The 23,228-nt window shown below is 43.4% G+C and overlaps 1 protein-coding gene across 1 annotated transcript in view; it reads left to right on the top strand.

Annotated features, from left to right (window-relative positions):
* The window catches only part of neo1a (neogenin 1a), a 232,067-nt gene that overhangs the window by 191,184 nt on the left and 17,655 nt on the right, over positions 1–23,228 (top strand). The window contains exons 9-16 of the mRNA XM_056278452.1: positions 4,209–4,363; positions 6,870–7,018; positions 11,356–11,494; positions 11,757–11,806; positions 14,602–14,746; positions 16,515–16,625; positions 16,849–17,043; positions 18,146–18,241. Of these exons, the coding sequence (XP_056134427.1) occupies positions 4,209–4,363; positions 6,870–7,018; positions 11,356–11,494; positions 11,757–11,806; positions 14,602–14,746; positions 16,515–16,625; positions 16,849–17,043; positions 18,146–18,241 (1,040 nt within the window). The remainder of the gene's footprint in view (positions 1–4,208; positions 4,364–6,869; positions 7,019–11,355; positions 11,495–11,756; positions 11,807–14,601; positions 14,747–16,514; positions 16,626–16,848; positions 17,044–18,145; positions 18,242–23,228) is intronic.

Here is a 23,228-nt window from a genome sequence, read left to right as displayed (position 1 = left end):
CCGTGGTAACAGCAACACTCGATGCTTCTGCCAGCTGGTTCTTTATCTGTTCTTTCTTGACTTCCACCATTCCTGGAATGGTCACAGAGGAAATTGTGGATCTTGCTATGGGCCGGTACTGAGGGTCCAGGACATGCAGCAAGTGCTTGAAGTCCTCGTCAACGATGGAGAGTGGCAAGCAGCACTTAATGATTAGATCTTTTACAAGGGCATCACTTATAGCCTTCTGACGTGGATGTTTGAGGTCGTACATCCTTTGCTGTCCATCATTTAAAAATGATGTGATAGTCTTCTGAGCTGAAGCAGCTGGCATCACATCTGAAGCAGTGGAGGCACGGTATTCTTGGAACCTAGGGGAAGATAGGATACACACTTTAGCTTGCTGATGCCAAACTGTTTCAAGTAATCTTTCTCACAGCAAAAAATGTGTAACGTTATAGCTATAACAATATGCAATAACAATACAAATGTTACACATTATACACATAGTTGTTTGAACCATAACCAGTTAAGTTACATATTCAGTTATCTATATAACTAACGTTACCATATTAGTAGATTAACTAATGTAAGCTAGCTGGATAAATGAAAAGTATGAGAAAAGATACATAATTTATGAGACTAACAGGACAGGGATTAATTAGCAAAACCCAGTCATTTAATTATTGATTTAAGTATGCTACCTAGCTGAGCTTTAACTCTCTATCCTCCGTGAGTCTGTATGTTTACTTTGTATGGGTCAGGGAGGGTGTGATTTTGTTAGAAGACAGAGCCAGTTCATAGTACTGTTCAAAAGCTACGTCGCGCATGTCTATTTTTAGAATTTGGCCCACCCAATGCTGCATATATGCAAAGAAAAATATCCCCATATTTACAGTAGCCTATGCGGTGTCACCAATCACCATACGGTTCAGTAGTTTCCGGTACATCGGGGGGGAAATGCCACATCCGTCAAATCTCGTACCGTCTCCAGCTCTCAAGAAAACCAGTGGCGGCATCCACATTAGCTTTCTTCAGTTAGTCCATTTAGCGAGTAATAGCCTACAATTATTTTTATTTGCATTGTAAAGTTGTGCACATTTTATCAACATTATTTGTGGATGCATATAGGCTAGACTTCTTCCTTCTCCGCACTTGGAGAATATTCATGGCGGAGACCTGCAATGTGCGGATTTGTTATTGCTAGTTAAGATTAATGCTAACACGGTAGTTCAGAGTGGTGTGTTTTTTCCGTTAAGTGTATGCTACTTGGTAATTAGCTAAATGATAAATAAGAAAAATCAGTTTTAATCTCCCTATAACACGAAGACGCTGCGTGTTACTTACCAACTCATCATTAGTGAGATCGATGGCACGCTCGTACCGAAAGCGAACCGTACTGTGACTTTTCTGTGCAATGCTGCATTAGCATTCTCACAGTAACGTTACTTAACTTACCTATACGATCTCACTTGGTTCTAGTGATATGATATACCCGCTACACGACCCGACCCAACATCTTGGACCAGTGGTTGAGTTACTTCAGAGGCTATTGTTACCGTAGCTAGATAGCTAGCTAGCTAACGTTAACTGATCACCAACCATATCATCAACTGACTGCATATCACTTACTTTTCTGGGTGCATCCTTGACAGATGTCTGTTGAAGTTTGAGGTTGTCCCGGTCTTCTCCTCAATAGTTCGTTTACATATCGAACATCTATCAGTGATCTTGCTGGAATTTGTTGTAAAATCTGTGTAAGCAAAGCGCACAATTCGGGGCGTCTCTTTAGGCATCTTCGCGCTACTGAACATGACGGTATGCACGCCACGTGAATCCGCATGTAGGTGGAACACACGTGCCTGCCCTTACACGGAATTGAATAATTTTACAGTATTAATATAGCTATCAATATATTTTAATGGGGCCTATTATTTAAAAAAATCTAACAAAAACAGTCTTTATCAATTAAAAAGTCAGAGTCCGGGTCTCCAACTTTCGAGTCCGGATGCAGTAAATTCGCGAGTCCGAGTCCAAGTCCGAGTCATCAGTGCTCAAGTCCAAGTCGAGTCACGAGTCATGAAAATCAGGACTCGAGTCGGACTCGAGTCCGAGTCCTGGACTCGAGTACTACAACAATGACTCCTGACCTATCAAAGTGCAACCAATGAGATAACACTTGTATGTGATGTAGCCAGAAGCGACACATGAAAGCAGGGTAGGTAGAATTTCCCTTGTGGACAAAAACATGCATCTAGCTATCTATCAAGAGAGTCATGCAAGTAAAACTTCCCCTAACTCTAACACAACATTGAACACATAGCATGATCTCAGCAGGAAAAGTAATGCATGTTGAACTGTCAGCAGTCAGGTGGGGCTACCAGGTCTGTGAATAGGCATATAGTTTACAAATGTAGCTAAAACCAATGCTAAAGTTAGGTTAGCTTTGATGATATATACCTGCGCTGCGCTCTGTGCCTCTGCACCAAGTGTCTGCACTATGCTCTGTGCTCTATCTCACGGTGAGTCAAGATCTGAATGCAGCCTCAGTGTTGATCTGTAAAGCCAAATGGAAATATTTCGCTTCTGACTAAACTAGTGTTAAAGTGTCTAGTCTAGTCTGTCTAGTCTGGCAGCACTGACCCTGTTTCCTCAAACCTTAACCCATCTGTACTGTCTGGTGTTTGAATATTTTGTTCTCCAAGTATTAATTAAATCAAAATTGTCAAGTCAGTTTTATTTGTATAGCCCAATATCACAAATTACAAATTTGCCTCTGGGCTTTACAGCAACACAACATCCTGTCCTTAGACCCTCTCATCAGATAAGGAACAACTCCCAAAAAAAAAAAAAACCTTTAACAGGTAGAAAAAACAGGAAGAAACCTCAGGGAGAGCAACGGAGGAGGGATCTCTCTCCCAATATGGACAATGTGCAATGGATGTTGTGTTTACACAATTTAAATTTACACAATATAACAATTGAAAGGGAGTAACAGAATTATAATGGAATCATAACATATATGAAGAATATGATGCGCAGGATGCCAAGCAGTGTCCAGACGCCGCCGGAACAGCCCAGGAACCAAGCCACGCGACCAGCATCACCATGTAAAAAAATAAATTAAAAAAAACCCATGATAACTAAAATTATATGGATTGATAAGATATCCAACAATAAATTTTGACAATAACCTAGATAAAGTGATGGAAGATTGTAAATGTGGTTCTTCACTTGTCCTGTCACATGTCGGTGACAGGCGGGTCTGCCGCTCCTTGCTCCCCATCACCCTGTGCCTCCTGCCCAGGATTGGCTGCAGCAGCTGCCGGGGAGACTACGCACGCAGCAGCGCCACTAATTCCATGCACACTGGGTCCCACCGATAGAGTTACTACATCATCTACAGCCTTTCTCCGAATTACTATGGCGTTTAGGAGAGTCCAGATTTACATTTTGTGGTGTTTCACTTGTTTCCCCGTGGCCGGCGGCCTCGTTACCCCCCCCCCGCCTCCTTGCTACCCCAACCCCCACCCCACCCACACACACACGCAAGCTTCAGCCGACTTGTCAGCGGCTTCCTTATATCCTCCTCTTCCCGCTGTCTATGCGCGCAAGCAAAGCACTTGTGTCCCACGTCCCCACACTTGTACTACCTGAACTTACTTAAACCATTTTAGCTATGGCCTTAAAATTGCATTATTACATATTTATAGTTCATAAAAACATCAGACTATAGAATCTGGATCGGTTGCGGATCGGTAACATCAGTCCCATATCCGATGATTGAATTTACGTCAGTATTGGCACCCAATATGGATATTGGATTGGACCGGTCCCAACTCTAATACACAATACTTTTAACTATAACCAAGAGTGTTTCTAGTTTCCCAGTGTTAACAAATTAATGTCTACTTTAATTAAGTGTATCCAAGTATGCACACAATTTCATGTTTGCTCTGCACGAGAGTCCTAGTGTGCACACCAGTGTCTTTCTCTAAACCAGTGTGGCCAAATATGAGTGTATATAGGACACGTGTGTTGCTTTTTATGCATGACTGGCTAGTCTCACCTGATCTGTCTTATGTGCATGTCTCTACTCTAGCCAAGAGTGTCTTAGTGTCTGTTACTGAACTGGTAGATAAACAACCTTTTTTTTTTTTAAAGAATATACTGAAGCATAGTTCATTGTTTTGTGTGTGTGTGTGTGTGTGTGGGTGTGGTCATCTCAGAGAGCGTGTGGTGAACACCAGTCGTCCTGGAGAGATGCAGGTGACCATCCAGAACCTTATGCCAGACACCAAGTACCGTTTTCGGGTTGTGGCCCACAACAGCAATGGCCAGGGGGAGAGCTCGACAGCTCTGAAAGTGGCCACCCAAGCTGAGGGTAAGGCACACGAAAATACAAACACACACATATAAAATTATACTTCCCCAATAAACACAACAGATGCATACAGATAAACACAAAGGCGAAGTCCAGCTAGTTTATTGGAAATGTGCTCATGCGCACCTATACAAACATGTATGTATGTGCTTGAACACAAATATATAAGTAAACAGACATACAAACGCATACAAATATTCATGTTCACATATATAGTGGTGCTTGAAAGTTGGTGAACCCTTGAGAATTTTCTATATTTCTGCATAAATATGACCTAAAACATCATCAGATTTTCACACAAGTCCTAAAAGTAGATAAGAGAACCCAATTAAACAAATGAGACAAAAATATTATGAATTGTCATTTATTTATTGAGGAAAATTATCCAATATTACATATCTGTGAGTGGCAAAAGTATGCGAACCTCAAGGATTAGCAGTTAATTTGAAGGTGAAAGTAGAGTCAGGTGTGTCACACCAGATACTGAAAGCAAAGGTTCACGTACTTATGTCACTCACAGATATGTAATATTGGATAATTTTCCTCAATAAATAAATGACCAAGTCTAATATTTTTGTCTCATTTGTTTAATTGGGTTCTCTTTATCAACTTTTAGGACTTGTGTGAAAATCCAATGATGTTTTAGGTCATATTTATGCAGAAATATAGAAAATTCTACAGGGTTCACAAACTTCCAAGCACCACTGTACCCACTTCAAACAGGTTGGCCCCTCTTCTCTCTCTCACTCTCTCTCTCTCGCTCGCTCTCCCCCCCCCCTCTCTCTCCCCCTCTCTCTCAAACACACACACGGAGATATCCAGGCAGACCACCCAACAGCAGAGCAGAGGAACACAGCCTTCTCTTCTAAGCACCTACTTGTTTATCCTCCAACATTTCTAAAGCCATCTGTATGTTTGTGTGTATGAATTCCATTTAAACACTTGGCCTACCTGTCCATAAACCTCGCTGTGTGGGGGGGAAAAATCCTTGAGATTAATATTCTGGAGTTTTCCTTCTCTTAAATGGGTTGATTGAAGGGTAAGCGGTGTAAGAGAGACCCCTCTGATTTACCGCTCAAAATCGCTGAAGTTTCCCCCCTCTGGAGTTGCTGTGAAGGGGGTTTTCTGGGTACACTGTCAAGGTGATTGCCTCTACCACCAACAACATTGTATGGGGAGGTTCTGTCCTGGCTCCCCCACACTTCAGTCACTGTCATTTTCTAGGTCAGCTACTGTTATTCTACCTGTGTCCTTGGCATAGGGCAGACACACATACACACACACACTCTCACTCTAATGGCTGCCAGCAAGAGACCTACCACCCATGGGGATAGCAACAAGGGCGGGCAATACCTATACAGTGTGTGTGTGTGTGTGTGTGTTTGTGTGTGTGTGTGTGTGTGTGTGTGAACAAGAAAGATGTTTTCAATAAGTGCATGCTATGAATGGGAGCTTAAAGCATAGACCTGTTTGCAAACAACAGTTCAGTGTTACTACCATGCAGCCTGAAATTGCTTCTGCTCCGAGAAGAGATTTAACACACGTACTCACGAGCACACACACCCTCTTACATGATGTAAACCGCCATACAGACTACCAAATGAGACCTTCTCTATTCTTCTGCCAGGAGCATTATCATTTATGGCTTACATGAGGGTACAGACACTGTTTTTCTCCTTTTTCATCTTTCTGTGAATGTGTGTGTATGCAAGACACTTTAATTCATGCACAACATGTGGGATGTCACAGTCTTATTTGTTAATTTATTTGCTGTCAACACTTGCTATGAGACATGGTTTAAAAATGTATTTGGATCGGCAAGAAAAGAAAACCGTCTTGGCTGCAAGTATACTGTGTTGGTCAGTGAAAGCATTTTAAATGATGACATGAAACCATGTGACTTTGCATCCGAGACTCAAATATACAAATCCCTTTCCTTGTCATCAGCACCCTATTGAGACATGGCTCCTAACCTTTTTAGTGTCAAGCATTGACATACAAACACATGCCCTTGTACTGATTCTGGTGTCTCACGTTTCTAACCAGACTAAACCGTTTGTGTAATTCCTGCATATAGCATTCATAATACATTTCCTCAGTTCCATGCTGAACGCCGCATTACGCCACGTTACGTTATGCATAAGGAGTGGTGGGTTGGTGCTTGCATGTGTGTATGTGGGTGGGAGTTGTCAGGAGAAAACTCACTGTTTGCTTTTGTTTAGCATTGGGCTTGAATGCCATGGGAATAACCAGAAAATCAACATGGCTGGTGCTCAGCTGAGTGGGGTTAGTTTGGCCTCCAAAGAGGCAGATGGCTTTGAAGGGACTGAGAACACAATTTTGGCATCAGTCAGTGAATGGTACTTTACTGAGTACCGTATCCGAGAGATGTAAAAGAATGCGGCAGACCCGTGTTTAAGGTTCATTCCAGCTCTGCATAGATGATAAAAGCAGTCATACTTGATTATGTTTTGATTTCTCCTCTCCTGTTTCATTTGCTTCTTAGTCCAAGTCCCCGGGCCTGCTCCCAACCTGCAGGCAGTGTCAAACACACCAAGTTCTGTCTTTCTAAGCTGGGAAACGCCTCCCACTGGCAACGGAGAAATCCTCAGCTACAAGCTCTACTACACTGACAAAAGCCTGGGCAACGAACAGGTAGGGCGTCCCTTGCGGCGAGACATAGCCTGGTCTCATAATGATGTGTAGCGGCTTTCTTCTTTATGACAGTCTGACCGTCCTCGGATGAAATACTGTCTTAAACTTAGTATTATTAGCTATCATACTGGAAAAAAATTAAAGCCATAGCTAGGGCTGTGCGATATGACGATATCTATCGTGTGATGACAGAAAACGTCTGTCGTTTCATATTAAGCTCGATCGTTTATTTCGTTGTGTCACAAATCACACTCTTGATGGCAGTCTTTTTTGTCATGTGGACGACTTCCCACTCTTTGCACAGCATGGACGCAGGCAGGAAATTTGCATGAAGGCAATACAAACAAACACGGAGGACAGTGAATGTAATGCAGAACAGGGTAATTCCAAACAGAAGGACTCCGACCAACCAGGACAAAACGAGGAGCTTGTACCTCAAAAAGGGGCTACTTCTGTGCTATGGACGTGGTTTGGGTATGAAAAGTCTGACACTGACCAGAAAACCGTACTTTGCAAAATATGCAGCACATTGGTCCCCACTACAGACTCAAACACCACTAGCCTCTTTTACCACCTACGCAAGAATCATGTCAAACAGCACGGAGAGAGTCTACAGACGAGAGCTGCAAAAGCACAGTCGAGTGCATTGATATTTTATATTTTGTTATATGCTTAACTGAAAATTTGTGCAAAGGTTCTAAACAAAAGGAGGAAAATAAATATGAGTAAGTAATAATAATAAACTTTATTTATATAGCACTTTTCTAAAACAATGTTACAAAGTGCTTTACAAAGAAATATTGCTACTTAAAATTATTACGTCTTTTGCCTACCAACACAGGGGTCTTCGGTTCGAATACCCGTGTTACCTCCGGCTTGGTTGGGCGTCTCTACAGACACAATTGGCGGTGTCTGTGGGAGGGAAGCCGAATGTGGGTATACGTCCTGGTCGCTGCACTAGTGCCTCCTCTGGTTGGTCGGGGCGCCTGTTCAGGGGGGAGGAGGAACTGGGGGGAATAGTGTGATCCTCCCATGCGCTACTTCCCCCCTGGTGAAACTCTTCACTGTCAGGTGAAAAGAAGCAGCTGGCGACTCCACATGTATTGGAGGAGACGTGGCAGTCTGCAGCCCTCCCCGGATCAGCAGAGAGGGTGGAGCAGCGACTGGGACAGCTCGGAAGAGTGGGGTAATTGGCCAGGTACAATTGGGGGGGGGGGGGGGGGGTCCAAAAAAGAAAAAATTATTACATCTTTACCTTTTATTTGTCGAGTATATAATTCAAAATGTAATAAGAAGTAGGCCTTTCCATGTGGTCATTTTATATAAAATATTTATTCATTGAATTTACAGAAAATGTGCTATATTGTGGTATGTATCGTTATCATGGTCATATCGCACAGCGCTAGCCATAGCTTTTTAGGTTGCTATATATATATTTTGGTCCATACTGAAGTAAAGCAGGGTGCAGGCGTCAGTTCAGACCTTGTTCCAGTTCCTCTAAAATTGACATGTTATGATAACTCGAAGAATAATGGTGGCACGTATTAATGTTCTTGGCTGTGTGGCCACACTTGTGATTGTGCATCTCATATGAAAACACGACCGTATGCAAAAAGAGAAGTTGATGTGATTCACTCAGACTATTCTCCACAGGTCCAAGTGTGTGAATCACTTGAGTGGCATCTAGTTGGTGATGAGATGGAGTCAGCCCCAGCAAATAGTAGTGTGCTAGCCAGCGAGGCGTTAAAAAGTCTTTAATATGATAATGGATGAAACGTCAGCCAGCCCACTGAGTAATGATGCCTCAGCTCCCTGGAGGGGAGAGCCAGAGATGAGGCGAGAAAGACGAGAGAGACAGAGAGAGAGAGAAATAGAGAAAAAAGAGAGAGAGAGCTAGAGAAAGAGAAAGAGAGGGGGATGAAAGGGGCTGGCTGGGAAAAAAGAGACTGTCTGGTGTTGCTGAAAGAAAGGGATAGACCAGTGGTGAAGCAAAGAGCAAGCACATTAAAAGAATCTAAACTATAGAGAGACAAGGGCTAAAGGAGAGAGACTATATCATTGGGGGGTTGCAGTCATGGTCAATCACCTATCCTTTGCTAAGGCGTTAGATTGGACTACCCCTCATGACAAAATTAGATTTTTTTTTTTAATTCTTTCCGTGGATTTGGCTGTTTAGACAAATGTCACAAGGGAAGAGCTGAATGCAGATTAGTTCAATTAATTGGCACTGTGTAACGTGACCAATTTGTACAAGTAAAAGTCATAATCATATTTTTCATTATCTGTGTCAGAGAAGAAGCTGACATTTTTGCACAGCATAATAAGCTCTAGTGTTGTTGATGTGATGATAATGTGAAATGGTGAATCCGGCCTTCCTACATTTCAGAGATAATTTCATGTACTTAAATGTATGGATTAAAAAAGACACTAATCAGTTATTTGACTATCATCAAGAATTTTGTAAAATTGTGACATTAGTGGAAACACATTTACGGCAGCAAATTTGGTTCGTGGTTCACTAATGTTTGGCAAAATCATCCCAATAAGCAGTGTTATCGAATTGATTGTTGGACTTGGCTGAAAAAAAATTTTGGCGCTAAAACATGGCTAATTGCAGAAATATTCAGTGGAGAAAAAAAAAAGGTCATTATTTGTTGTATTTGAGACTTCGAATCCGGGATTGAACACTCAGGGATATATGTACTAGCCACTCAAGGAGTGATCTCTCAGACGTTGGATAAAAGTGTCTGCTAAATGAAACTGTAAATTGTAAATCTCGGCGGCACGGTGGTGCAGTGGTTAGCGCTGTCGCCTCACAGCAAGAAGGTCCTGGGTTCGAACCCCAGCGTTGTCCAACCTTGGGGGGGGGGGGTCATCCCAAGTCATCCTCTTTGTGGGGTTTGCATGTTCTCCCCGTGTCTGCGGTGGGTTTTCTCCGGGTGCTCCGGTTTCCTCCCACCATCAAAAAGACGTGCATGTTAGGGTTAATACTCCTGTCTGTGCCCCTGACTGAGGCATAGCAAGACGAACTGGAGTTGGTCCCCGGGTGCTGCACAGCGGCTGCCCACTGCTGATAGCTACACAGCTTGGATGGGTTAAATGCAGAGCGTAATTTCCCCACGGGGATCAATAAAGTATCTCAAAATCCAAAAATCGCCTACCCTGTGACACTTAAAGCCACGTGTAAGCAGTTTTTTTTCTACCCATACGCTACATCCATTGGTTTCACAGAGGGGCACACCTCTAACCAGAAACATGATAAGAGGATTATTTAATGAAATCAGGCGAGGTGTTTGGTTGGAACAAAAACCTGTATACACGTTACTCTTTCAATGACCTCTGTTTGCTCACACCTAATGGTGTAAGGGCGTGTACAATGAATGACAAATACTGTGTCAGGGCTCTGAAAAATTCACGAATCACACAGACATTGGTGTCACTGTCATTACCATGGCCACATCGCTCACTTAACATACCTCTACAGCAAGATTTAAATTAACAGAAAAGTTGAATCAGTTCATCTGGACACAAAGTTGAGTGGTAAAACATTTCATCACTCATCTAAGTGACTTCGTCAGTTCTTAGTTGACTGCAGGTAGCCCCAACCTTATAAATAGTACAGTTGCATATCGACCGATGAGCCACAGATGAGTGATTAAATGTTTTGCCATTAAACTTTGTGTCCAGATGAACTGATTAAATTTTTCTGGGATTTTTACACCTGGATTATTGAGCATGCATCGAGACATTTAAATTAACACCTGCAAACACGCACAACAAACTCTCTTTCTCTCGCTCTCTCTCTCTCTTATACACACACACACTCTCTCTCGCTCTCTCTCTCTCATGGCCGGATTAACCCACCAGGGGGCCCTGGGGCACGCATGTCCATTGAGCCCCCCCGCCCCGTCAGATAGGCTACGCAAATAATACTAAACATTGTTAAATGTAAAACTAATGCAAATACCCAACATGGTAGTCGACGCTATGCCAATCTGCATGGAATTCGGATGGCGGCTGCAAAGTACAACACAATTTTGAATAACAAAACAAACAGAGATGAGAATAGCAGCTCACAGCATCAATAGAGACTTTGTAGCTTGTGGCCCTGCATCAGTAGAGACTGTAGCTTGGGGCCCCACATCAATAGAGACTAGGTTGGGCCCTGCATTGTGATGCAGGGTTGGAACAAACGTCCCTTGTAGGGTATGATTGGGGATCCCTACTATATCCGAACACAATACCCCTGACCTTTTGGGGCCCCTCGTGGTCCGCGGCCCCGGGGCACTTGCCCGGCATGACCGGTCCGTAATCCAGCCTTGCTCTCTCTCGCTCAGGACCTAGACGTAAGGAGTCAATCCTACACCTTGACTGGGTTGAAGAAGCACGCAGAGTACAGCTTCCGTGTGGTGGCCTACAACAAGCATGGTCCAGGGGTTTCCACCGAGGACATCACTGTTCGCACCCTATCGGATGGTAAGTTAGTTAATTAGGAAGACCTCGTTCACCGACGTAGCAGAGGAATGTCTGTAATTTTAAAAAAGAAAAAGTCATATGGATACTTTATGAAGCAGTGTGCTAAAGTAAACAGTTTGACCTGGATTTTGCATGCATGCTCCTGTACCTTTTTCTTTACATCACATTCTAAAATCTACTGTGCAGTAGACCGTGGTTTGACATCATTTGGATGTGATATCTGTCTGAAAGAGGGAAAAAAATGGTTTTCTCTTCTTAACAGTACCGAGCGCTCCGCCTCAAAATCTCACCCTGGAGGTCCAGAACTCAAAGGTAAGGCTGAGTTATGTCGACTCACCGGGAAGCAGTGGCCTAAAGGGTCAGTAAACGCGTCAGTCCGGATGGTCGGAATGTTCTGTATTGAGAGGCATCAGAGCTCACACATCTCTCTTGAACCCACATCTCAGACACAATTGGGCCACAGACACGCATATACTTCCTATACTTGGACTGTTCTGTTACTGCAGGTGCTTCAGCAAATCGACCCACACACAAACACACACAAGTGATCAGATAGATAGCCTGCAGGCCAGACCGCTTTTTTTCTCTCCATGTGATTAGCTGTGTCAGAGGCCTGCAGCTCCATCCGGTTAGGAGGGTGTGTGAACCCTCATCGATCCTCTCATCAGCAGAGACTCCTAGCCTGTCAAAAGACTTTAGCCTCTATATCAGTTTCTGCCAGTATCCACCAAAGATATCTGAGGCTCAACTTTAAATGGATACTGAGAAGAACTAACCAGGGAGTTAACACTAGAAACATATTGAATAAGCTACTCAGCGAGTGACTAATACTCAAGGTCTACCTAAAACGCTGGCTTGATGCTGTGAAAACACACACAGCTTGGGCTTTCAGATAGCATTCAATACGGATCTGGTGAATTGAAATACTTGTAATTGTTGCTTTCATTTCAGTCATCTTCCAGGCAGGCTAGTTTCAGTCAGATTTTTTGTTGTAGTATTTTTTTTTCTTTTTCTTTTTCTTTTTTTTCATGAGGCTACAGTAGAGCTGAAGGTTTGTTCTTTTTTGGGGGGGGGGTCATCCCGGTTACTGGCTGTGAAGATATGGAGAAAGGCCTTTAAAATGGGATATATTGTTCTGGTCTTTCCACAAGATTCAGTTTTGAAATAGTGTTCCTCATTCGTGACACATGAATTGGCAAGTCTGGACAGAGAGCAAGAATAATAAGATGCTGAAAACCGCAGGATATGTGCATTGACTATGAAATTGACAATCATTATTTCCAACCCTTTTCTACTTGATGCAATGCCCAAGAGAAATAGCTGTCAAAGCAGACTTGAGACAAATTCACAGACAGTCCTGCTATCACACGAGCCCAGCTTGAGTGAGAACGGCGACTACCCACCCACGGTGACTGATACCCAGCTGAGATTCTGGGAGAGGAGCAAAGTCGCTGTCATATGTTTAAGAGAAAAATGGAAAGGACATGCTGCTTGGTGAGATAGGAGTTGCAACAAAATTGTTTTCTTAACAGAAGTTACAGGTCAAGGGGGGGAGGCTCCAATCTGGACTTAATCAAAAAATATATCAAACCAGACTGCCAACACTGCCTCCTAGATAAGACTATAATTTGTTTTGTAGTGGTTTCCATGTGTATATTTATTTGATTTTGACCAGATAAAAGACCATGTAATTAGCCAATAGATATATCCAGCCAAGCAGAAGTGAACAAAAAAAGCTGATTGACAGGCTAATTGCCATGTTTGCTCTGCGCTCTGTCCCTCATCAAACCGAGCCCTGCATCTTCTACCAGGAATGGGAAAAAGTGCAATCTAAGGGGAAGGGTTTTGACCCAGTGTGACAAAATTAAGACTTTTTCTCATGCGCTATGATTTTTATACCTTTTTTCTTTTTTTTTCTTCTTTTTTTCTGTTAGACATCTGCCTTTTCCCCTTCCCCTGTAATTTCCATCTGTCAAATGAACATATTCAAGAAAAGGAAGGGGAAATGAGCAAATCAACACACAAGGATTTGAGGCCAAAAACCTAATAAGAAAAATGGGAATAACAGATTTAATTTGTGCTATTCCCTTGACTCAGACAGGGGAGTGTGTGCTTGTGTATTGTGCATCAGTGTGACAGTGGGGTAGCGTTAATTAACGCTTCTCACATGCCGAGTTACCCCCCACCGGTATTTTAGCACACACACACGCAGATTCTTACTCACATCCCACAATAGTACAGTGTGAGCCCGCAAGCCAAGTGCTTGCGTTGAACACTATGAATCACTATCTCTGCATGGTTAACCCCAAAATCACACAAACACACAGGCTTATCTCATCAGGATACCTTGTGTCAATTAATTATTCGTTTATTTTGTTCCAATGCATCAAATCAGCCCAGACATTTGTTTACTTAGGGGGGCTCACCCAGGCACACCATTGATACGAGGAGAGAAACTTCTGGTGGAATGCATTTATACAGGATAACAGAGCAGCGCCCCACAGATCTAAGTTAATATGAATGTCCAAGTTGGCATCCGGGTGGCGTAGCGGTCTATTCTGTTGCCTACCAACACGTGGATCGGTAGTTAGAATCCCTGTGTTACCTCCGGCTTGGTCAAGCGTCCCTACAGACACAATTGGCCGTCTGTGGGTGGGAAGCCGGATGTGGGTATGTGTCCTGGTTGCCTCACTAGCGCCTCCTCTGGTCAGTCGGGGCGCCTGTTTGGGGTGGAGGGGGAACTGGGGGGAATAGCATGATCCTCCCAGATGCTATGTCCCCCTGGTGAAACTCCACTGTCAGATGAAAAGAAGTGGCTGGTGATGCCACATGTATCGGAGGAGGCATGTGGCAGTCAGCAGCCCTCCCCGGATTGGCAGAGGAAGTGGAGCAGCAACCGGGATGGCTTGAAAGAGTGGGGTAATTGGCCAAGTACAATTGGGGAGAAGAAGGGAAAAAAGCCACACCAAAAAAAAAAACGAAAAAAAAAGCTGTGAGGTGACCTTTACAGCTGCAGGGCCAAAAGCACTTGGGCAGTATTCATCCCTTCTGTTGTAAACAGGACTTCTTTGTCTTACCTTTCTCTTGTCCAACCTTCTCCCCACCAGAGCATTATGGTCCGATGGCAACCTCCACCCCCTGGTGCCCAGAATGGGGAGATCACTGGCTACAAGATCCGCTATCGGAAAGGCACACGGAAGAGCGAGGCAGCCGAGACTACTGGAGGCACCCAGCTTTATCAGCTCATTGATGGTAACAATGACAACCATTAATAGCATCATAAAAGTATTCATAGGTAGCAATTGCTGATAAATGTTGTTGTTGAAACTCAGTGTATTTCTTAAGCTGGCTAGCAATGTTGGTTTATTGGTGTTTCATTTGCTGTATGAAAGCATCCCGACTTGGGAAAATGTCAGCTTTGTTTGACCATCCTATCGTCTGGAGAGTGTGTCGGGCGCATGAGGGATACTTTTGAAGTTGGAGTAGTATTAGTGGCAATCAGGAGTTTGCTCAGGGAAAAGGAGTGATGTACAGGGAAATCTAATCAGTGTTTTTAATGTCTCAGTCTCAAGACATTAGGCTACATGTGACTAGCTGTTTTGATTTCAATTTGGTTGTCGTTCTGTTTTATGAAGTAATCATCCAAGTGTAATCCAAGTCCTTTAAGAGGTATTCATAATTCTTACCTACACTGAGGGGTACTGATATCATTTAAGATATTTGGCAGTGGTAATTAATACTGGATGTCGTCTCAGCAACTTTTTGGGGGCCCAACCTCATGCTGTGTGCTGCATCAAAGAGAATATACACTTTAAAGTTTTTGTTTCCTGGGGTGTGAACAGAGGGAGGTTTGTTGGTTCAAAGGCATTTAGAAGGAGATGTTATAGCCTTGGAGGCATGGACGGGTTAGGCAGTCTTCACAGGCTGCCCCTAAGGGTGGACTGGAATAGTTAGAGAGAGAAAAGACTACAGGATTAGCATGTAGCATACAAACAGGCGGCTAATACAACAATGATGAAAACTTTCGCTGGAGATTAACACAGCCGCACATCATTTATTAGCAGGAGTTCCCAGCTCTTATGAATCTTCAAAGACGGCCCCCAACGGTGAGTGAATTGGTCCCCCGGAAGGAGACTTGACGGAAAATTGGGGATGATTCTTCACTCCGAGTTTTCCTCCCTTTCTTCCCCCCTTAGTTATGTTATTCCCCTTCAACACTTTGCCTTGGTGGCACTTCTTTGTAAATTTCGTTGCACCAACACATCTAAATTAATGGTGGAAAATTCATATCAGTCACCTCAATGATATTGAATGGAAAAGTTATTTAGCTGCGACCCAGCAATCCTTGGTCGTTCCCTCTTCAGGCTGGCTTATAGATTTTTCCCTTAAATCGAGCTGAAAACCATTGGGCATCTGCTGAAAATATTTGTACCATCAAAATATTTATAGTGTCTGCATGCCAAAGCCTCAATTGACTATTTGAATGAATGATGCAGAGCCAGCAAATGGGGGGAGGGGGAGCCAACCTGGAAAACGAGAGAAGTTTTTTGTAGAACAGTTTGCATACTGCTGAGGCTTGATGTAATAGCCCCTTACATCAGCTAGCCAAGCCGACAGGCCAGCGCACTTCAGGATGATATACACCCACAAAACCCCTACCTTTATGAAACAGCCATTCTTTTTTTTCTTTTTTTTCATACTGATTTTGAGATTACTGTAATTAATTCAGCAAACTAAAGCATGTTAAAATGTCAAAACCTGCTGGTTGCTAATGCAATACTGCTGAGAATCAATCTCATCTTAGACTGCTAAGATGAGAGAGCTCCTGCTTTCTGTCGATTTAGTTATATTTCACTCCAGGGGAATGATGAAAATTATGTGGAATCCCCCTCTAATTCTCATCAAAAGAGAGCGGGCACTCTTTTTTTTCTTCTTCAATTCCTCTTATAATGTACCTATAGTTTGGTCTGAATTAGTGAGCTTTTCAATAGAAAAAAAATTTTTTTTTGTGCACATCAAGGTCTGGAGCGGGGGACAGAGTACTCCTTCCGTGTGTCGGCCATGACAGTGAATGGCACAGGACCTGCCACTGAGTGGACCACAGCGGAAACCTTTGAGAGCGACTTGGATGGTATAATCACCAGCTATACCCTCTCACACTGTCTTTACTAGAACTGAGTTGAACACGTTCCCTATAATGGGCTTATAGTTTTTATCTGCAGTCTTGATGTTCCTTGATGTTTGAGGCCTTCCTCAGCATTTGATCTGCTTAATCTGACCACACACTTGTGCCCTGAATAAGCAGAACAGATTACCCCCAAATTACCATGCCCTCTCTCTCACTGCAACATCAGAATCCCGAGTGCCAGACATCCCCAGTTCGCTCCACGTCCGTCCATTGGTCAACAGTATTGTGGTGAGTTGGACGCCGCCAGAGAACCAGGACATTGTTGTACGAGGTTACACCATTGGCTATGGTATAGGCAGTCCCCATGCCCAGACCATCAAAGTGGACTACAAGCAGCGCTACTATAGCATCGAGAACCTTGGTAAGAACAAAGTGCTGCTTTCATTCTATTTTATTTTCCATTGTTCAATTTCTGGTGGTTAGGAATTGATGAATACTGTTTCTCTGTGATTATACCACACTTTAATTAATCCTTTAATTATCTGATCTCTGCCCTTTTTGCAGAGATGCTCATTAAAGGTTGCTTAGATACCAGTCTATTATCAAGCTTGTCATTAGAAACATTAAAGTGAAGTCACATCGAAGGTTTGTGGGTATGATCTGCATAGAAGCAGCTTAATGTTTTTTAGGAGGGCTGGGTTAATTCCAAACATTTCCAATGAGATGGTTTTAATATGATCAGTTTGGGTCTATAAGCAGTGCAATTGAAGTTGATGGCGCCTTTATCAATAAAGCAAAGGTAGCCACTAACTAGTTTGAAAACCCCATCAATAATGTCATAAGATGCCCAATTTCAGATGCCCAAGAGATCACTATTTGCTACCCTATTAAACAAGACTGATAAAAAGTCCATACCCTTATATTAGTGACAGCTCATCAATAAGTAGTGACCTTGTCCTCTTGACAAGGTCACTACTTATTGATGAGCTTGACTTAAGTAATACAGGAAAAAACATGCCAGACCACACTGTTTCAGAGCCAGTGTGTCCAAGGTAAAAAAAAAAAAATGTCTTGTGGTGCCTGCAATTTTAAAAAAAATGTTTATGACTAAAATTATTAGGTACATAATGATAAAGTTATTGAAACACTGGGAAATGGTCCAGAATCATTGTATAATATCAAATACTTAATCCTAGTAGATGTTGAGATGAAGATGTAGAGATGAGGGTGGTCAGTTGTGGTTAAAAACTATGCATAATTGAAGTGATTTTTATTATAATCGCAAAGGGAGAGGTGATTGTATTCAAATATTCACTCTGGGTAATATTGCAGTTATGAGGAGAAGGTCTCAAGAGTTTCAGTTTGATTAACTAGCTGCATCAATTAATCTCTCTCTCTCTCTCTCTCTCTCTCTCTCTCTCTCTCTCTCTCTCTCTCTCTCTCTCTCTCTCTCTCTCTCTCTCTCTCTCTCTCTCTCTCTCTCTCTCTCTCTCTCTCTCGTTATCGCCCTCTCTTTCTCTCAGACCCCAGCTCCCACTACGTGATCACACTGAAGGCCTTCAACAATGTGGGCGAGGGAATTCCTGTGTATGAGAGCGCCATCACAAGGCCACAGTCAGGTAGAAACTAACCATGTGAACAAATACACACAATTAAATTAGCTCCTGCACATATCAGCAACCTATGGTCTCTCATAATTCATTACTACAGCATAATTTGTATGCTGTGAGCATAATCAAAATTCAGTCACTGCATCTATTTGGAAGATGATAAGATGTTATTGTATCATGTATCCCTTGTAAGCACTTAATGTTCCACAAACTCTGCCTCTAAGCTCACTCAAGGCAGAACCCAAATACTGAGGCTCCCTGCACAGCACCATAACAAGGCTCTTTACGGAGAGTCCCACTGACATCAAAATTCTCGCTCTCTGACCTGAGATCATTATCAGAGAGAATGTGTCTCAACTCTCAATCAAGGAATATAAATGGTCTTGGCGCTCTGAAGAACACTCTCATCACTACGCTTCAGTCCTGTTCAATCATATGAGCAGAACAGCCAAATTTTGCTCTTATTGTCTAAAATCTTGATGCTAGATTACAGACACTAACCATTTAACATGTGCAAATGATAGGATTCTAACAACCAGATCTAACCAGAGAGACTGTTGAAGGAAAATGTCAACAAGTATCCCTGTCTAAAAACAACTTTGTTCCCGCAGCTGAAGAACGGTGACTTAATTTTGGCCAGCCAGCCAGTTCATAATTCCCTGAGCCTCAGATCACTGCAGTGTTGACAATTAACAGTGAAACACAAGTCAGAGCCTGATGTGCCTAGTAGTGATTGTAAAAGGAAAGTGGGAGCCCTACAAGTTAGAGTCTTTTCTCAACTCTGTTCACAAAATCTGCATGAAACACTGTCAGATGATGGCATTTCAACTCAACACACCTCTCATGGGTGCTGAACCACATCTCCTCTAGAAGCCAACCTCCCGTCTTCCTTCTCAGCCTTGATCGCACCAGTTTGTCTTTGCCGCAGCACCACATACTGCTGTGCTTGGAGGGGGGTGGGATGTGGGATGACATGAATCCCATCAGCAGGCTGCAGGGGGCCAAGAGCAGTCTAAAAGTTTATGTGCATGCATGTGCACACACATGTACACACTGTACATCCATTGGAAAATATGAACACTGGCATGCACACTTTTTATTTTTACTGAGAAACACTCTTTCTCGCTCTCTCACACACACACGCACACCACCGCACACAAGCAGACCCCCTGGTGTGGCTTTGGCAGCCCTCCTTCAGATCCAGACGTTGCCTCTCGAAGCAGAACCGAAACTCACCGCCGTCGTCTGCTGCTGAATCCTCGGGGGCACATTCACTTCCTGCCAGTTTGTTCAAGTCTGGATTAACAAGACGAACTGACCTACATAGTTCTTTTACTTTTCAAAAAAGTGGGGGGGGGGGACTTCTGGAACTTGGGGTGAAATACTGCTTGGTTGTATGTATTATAAGTAACACCTGAAATAACGAAGGAGAAAACATAGAGATTGAAATCCCATATTAAATGTCCAGATGGTGTAGTGGCAAGTCAGTTTATTTGTATAGCCCAATATCACAAATTACAAATTTGGCTCAAGGGGCTTTACAGCAACACAACATCCTGTCCTTAGACCCTCACATCAGATAAGGAACAACTCCCTAAAAAAAACCCTTTAACAGGGAGAAAAAATAGGAAGAAAGCTCAGGGAGAGCAACGGAGGAGGGATCTCTCTCCCAAGATGGACAATGTGCAATGGATGTTGTGTTTACGCAATTTACACACTATAACAATTGAAAGAGGATAACAGAATTATAATGGAATTATAAAATATATGAAGAGTATGATGAGGAGGATGCCAAGCAGTGTCCAGGTGCCACCGGAACAGCCCAGGACCCAAGCCACACGACCAGCATCACCATGTAAAAAAAATAAAGATAAAAAATTAGTCACACATCTTAGTGAAAGAAGGATGTAACATTAAAACAGGATAACAAAATTATATGGATTTATCCATCCATCCATTACCCGAACTGCTTATCCTGCTCTCAGGATCGAGGGGATGCTGGAGCCTATCCCAGCAGTCACTGGGCGGCAGGCGGGGACACACCCTGGACAGGCCGCCAGACCATCACAGGGCTTATATGGATTTATAAGGTATATAAAAAGAAAACGTGATGAGGGGGACGCCAAGCAGTGTCCAGGTGGCAACCACCATCACCATGGAGACCTGAGAAGAGGACAGACTGCACGTGCACACAAGGGAGACTCACATCACACCATTCACACACAGAAGAAGAGAATATAACATCATTCGGAGAGAGAGAAGAGAACAGTTTGCAATAGCCAATAATATATACTCTATAATCTCGTCAGCATAACAGTGCCTGGTAAATTCACTGAGACAGAAACCGACCCACCATGTCCTCCTCTTTTCCTCCAGGGTGTTGTACATATAAAGTATCAAGTAGGGCTTGACAGTATATTGTTTCAGCATTGATTTTGGTAATATACATGTGCAGTAGTCACATAGCAGTGGATGCAATGTAAGGCAAACAGCTCATCAGTCACACTACGCTGAAACGTTTCTACTGCTTGACAAAAAATGAAAACTAGTAAGGTCATTTAAAAGTGTTCTAGCTCTATTTGTTTTATTTGTTTAAATACCACTCAGTACACTGACGTATAGCTGCTGTTTATTTCTTTTCTGATTTTGGTCATTTAAATGACGTTTGTTATTGAAGAGGTTTGCATCTTGTTTTTTTTTTGTTTGTTTTTTTTTTTCATGTTAATTCCCTTATGTGATATTGCAGTGTAATGTGGTGGCCTATTTTAAAAAATGGAGGACAGCAATGTGAAGCTTGAATCCTTTCTAGACACCACCCTTTCACTCATTCACAGGCACACTCCCCTTCTTTAAGGGTAAGCAAAATACATTATACATTTTTGATCATATCTTGTATTGAGGCAGCACAGTGGCGCAGTGGTTAGCGCAGTTGCCTCACAGCAAGAAGGTCCTGGGTTTGAGCCCCGGGGTAGTCCAACCTTGGGGGTTGTCCCGGGTCGTTCTCTGTGTGGAGTTTGCATGCTCTCCCCGTGTCTGCATGGATTTCCTCTGGGTGCTCTGGTTTCCTCCCGCAGTCCAAAGACATGTCGGTCAGATGAATCGGCCATACTAAATTGTCCCTAGGTGTGTGTGTGCGTGCATGTGTGTGTGTGTGAGAGAGAGAGAGAGCCCTGTGATGGCCTGGCAGCCTGTCCAGGGTGTCTCCCTGCCTGCTGCCCAATGGCTGCTGGGCTAGGCTTCAGCACCCCTGTGACCCTGAGCAGGATAAGCGGTTTGGATAATGGATGGATGGACTAACCTAGATTGACAGCTGAGCACAAACTGAATACAGTAGTTCCTTGTTGAGTCAACCAGAATAGTGAACAACTAACTGCCTTATTTGCCAAATCATTGCTACAGTGATACAATCTTAAAAATTAAGCTATTGAAGTTAAAATTCATAAATATATGTTTAAATTCTTTAACTCTTACTTTTGTTTAACATCGAAATATAGATTGCAAAAAAACAAAGATATTGCAGTGTCATTTTTTTCATTCAGCCCTTGTCTCGAGACCTGTGTCCTTTCAAGTTCAGCCAAAACATGGGCCTTGAATGCCACTCTGAAACCTCATTGTGTCTCCAATGACCATGTGAATGCTTCATTGTGCAACAACAACAACGCAAGTTCAGACAGTGCAAGGGAAGGTATCGATTACAGTGAGGCTCATCATTCCATCCATTATCCAAACCACATATCCTGCTATCAGGGTTGCGGGGATGCTGGAGCCTATCCCAGCAGTCATTGGGTGGCAGGTGGAGAGACACCCTGGACAGGCTGCCAGGCCGTCACAGGACCGACACACACATTCACACCTAGGGACAATTTAGTACAGCCGATTCACCTGACCTGCATGTCTCTGGACTGTGGGAGGAACCCGGAGCACTCAGAGGAAACCCACGCAGGCATGGGGAGAACATGCGAGCGCCAAACAGAGGACGACCCGGTACAACCCCGAAGGTTGGACTACCCCGGGGCTTGAACCCAGGTCCTTCTTGCTGTGAGGGGACCACCCTAACCACTGTGCCACCGTCCCACCAGTGAAGCTCAATGACCTGTCAAATGGAGTGAGTAAGGGAGAGAAGGGAGGTGTAACAAGTGTTTGGAAGGGCGGGGCCTCCATACCCAAACTATCAGAGCTTTAATTTTTGTCTTTGCCATTACCACTGGTCTGTATTCAGATCCTGGTGTGCTCTATGAATAAAGCAGCTAGCACGAGTAATCATCCTGAGCCCATTTATTCTTCAGCATGATGGCTGTGTTTTCTTACTAGGGAGCCAGTTATTTGAGGCACTCGCAGACACAAATACACATGCATGCTTTCATACACATGCACAAGGATTTGCAATGCTGTAACAAGCATCCACCTTGCACACAACCATGCAGGGGATGGGGAGGTTCATGCAAGTTCACTCGTTCTCTTGGTCTCTTTGTTTTTCCTCTCTCACCCACACAGACTGGTGACAGCAATAATGATAATGGATTACATTTATATAGCACTTTATCTAGACACCCAAAGTGCTTCACAGTGAAGGGGGTCACTCACTTCAACCACCACCAATGTGTAGCACCCACCTGGATGATGCACAGCAGCTATTTTGCGCCACAACACTCACCATACATCAGCTTGAGGTGGGGAGGGAGAAATCATCGAGCCAATTACATGGGGAGATGATTAGGGGGCCAGATGGAGGGAGCCAGGTTGGGAATTTTGCCAGGACACCAGGGGAACCCTTACTGTTTGTGATAAGTGCCATGGGATCTTCAATGACCACAGTGAGTCAGGACCTTGGTTTAACGTTTCATCTGAAGGACGGCACCCGGGTTGGCCAAAAATAAACTTCACAGCTGATGGCAATACCACAATCTAAAATGTATTTGGACACAGAAGTTCATCTTATAATTCAGTAAGCTGGCCCAGATGACTCTCATAGACCGTTGAAAGGACAGCTCCAAGC

The sequence above is a fragment of the Lampris incognitus genome, chromosome 4, assembly GCF_029633865.1.
Source record: "Lampris incognitus isolate fLamInc1 chromosome 4, fLamInc1.hap2, whole genome shotgun sequence".
NCBI lineage: Eukaryota > Metazoa > Chordata > Actinopteri > Lampriformes > Lampridae > Lampris > Lampris incognitus.
This window is presented reverse-complemented; position numbering and strand designations above follow the sequence as displayed.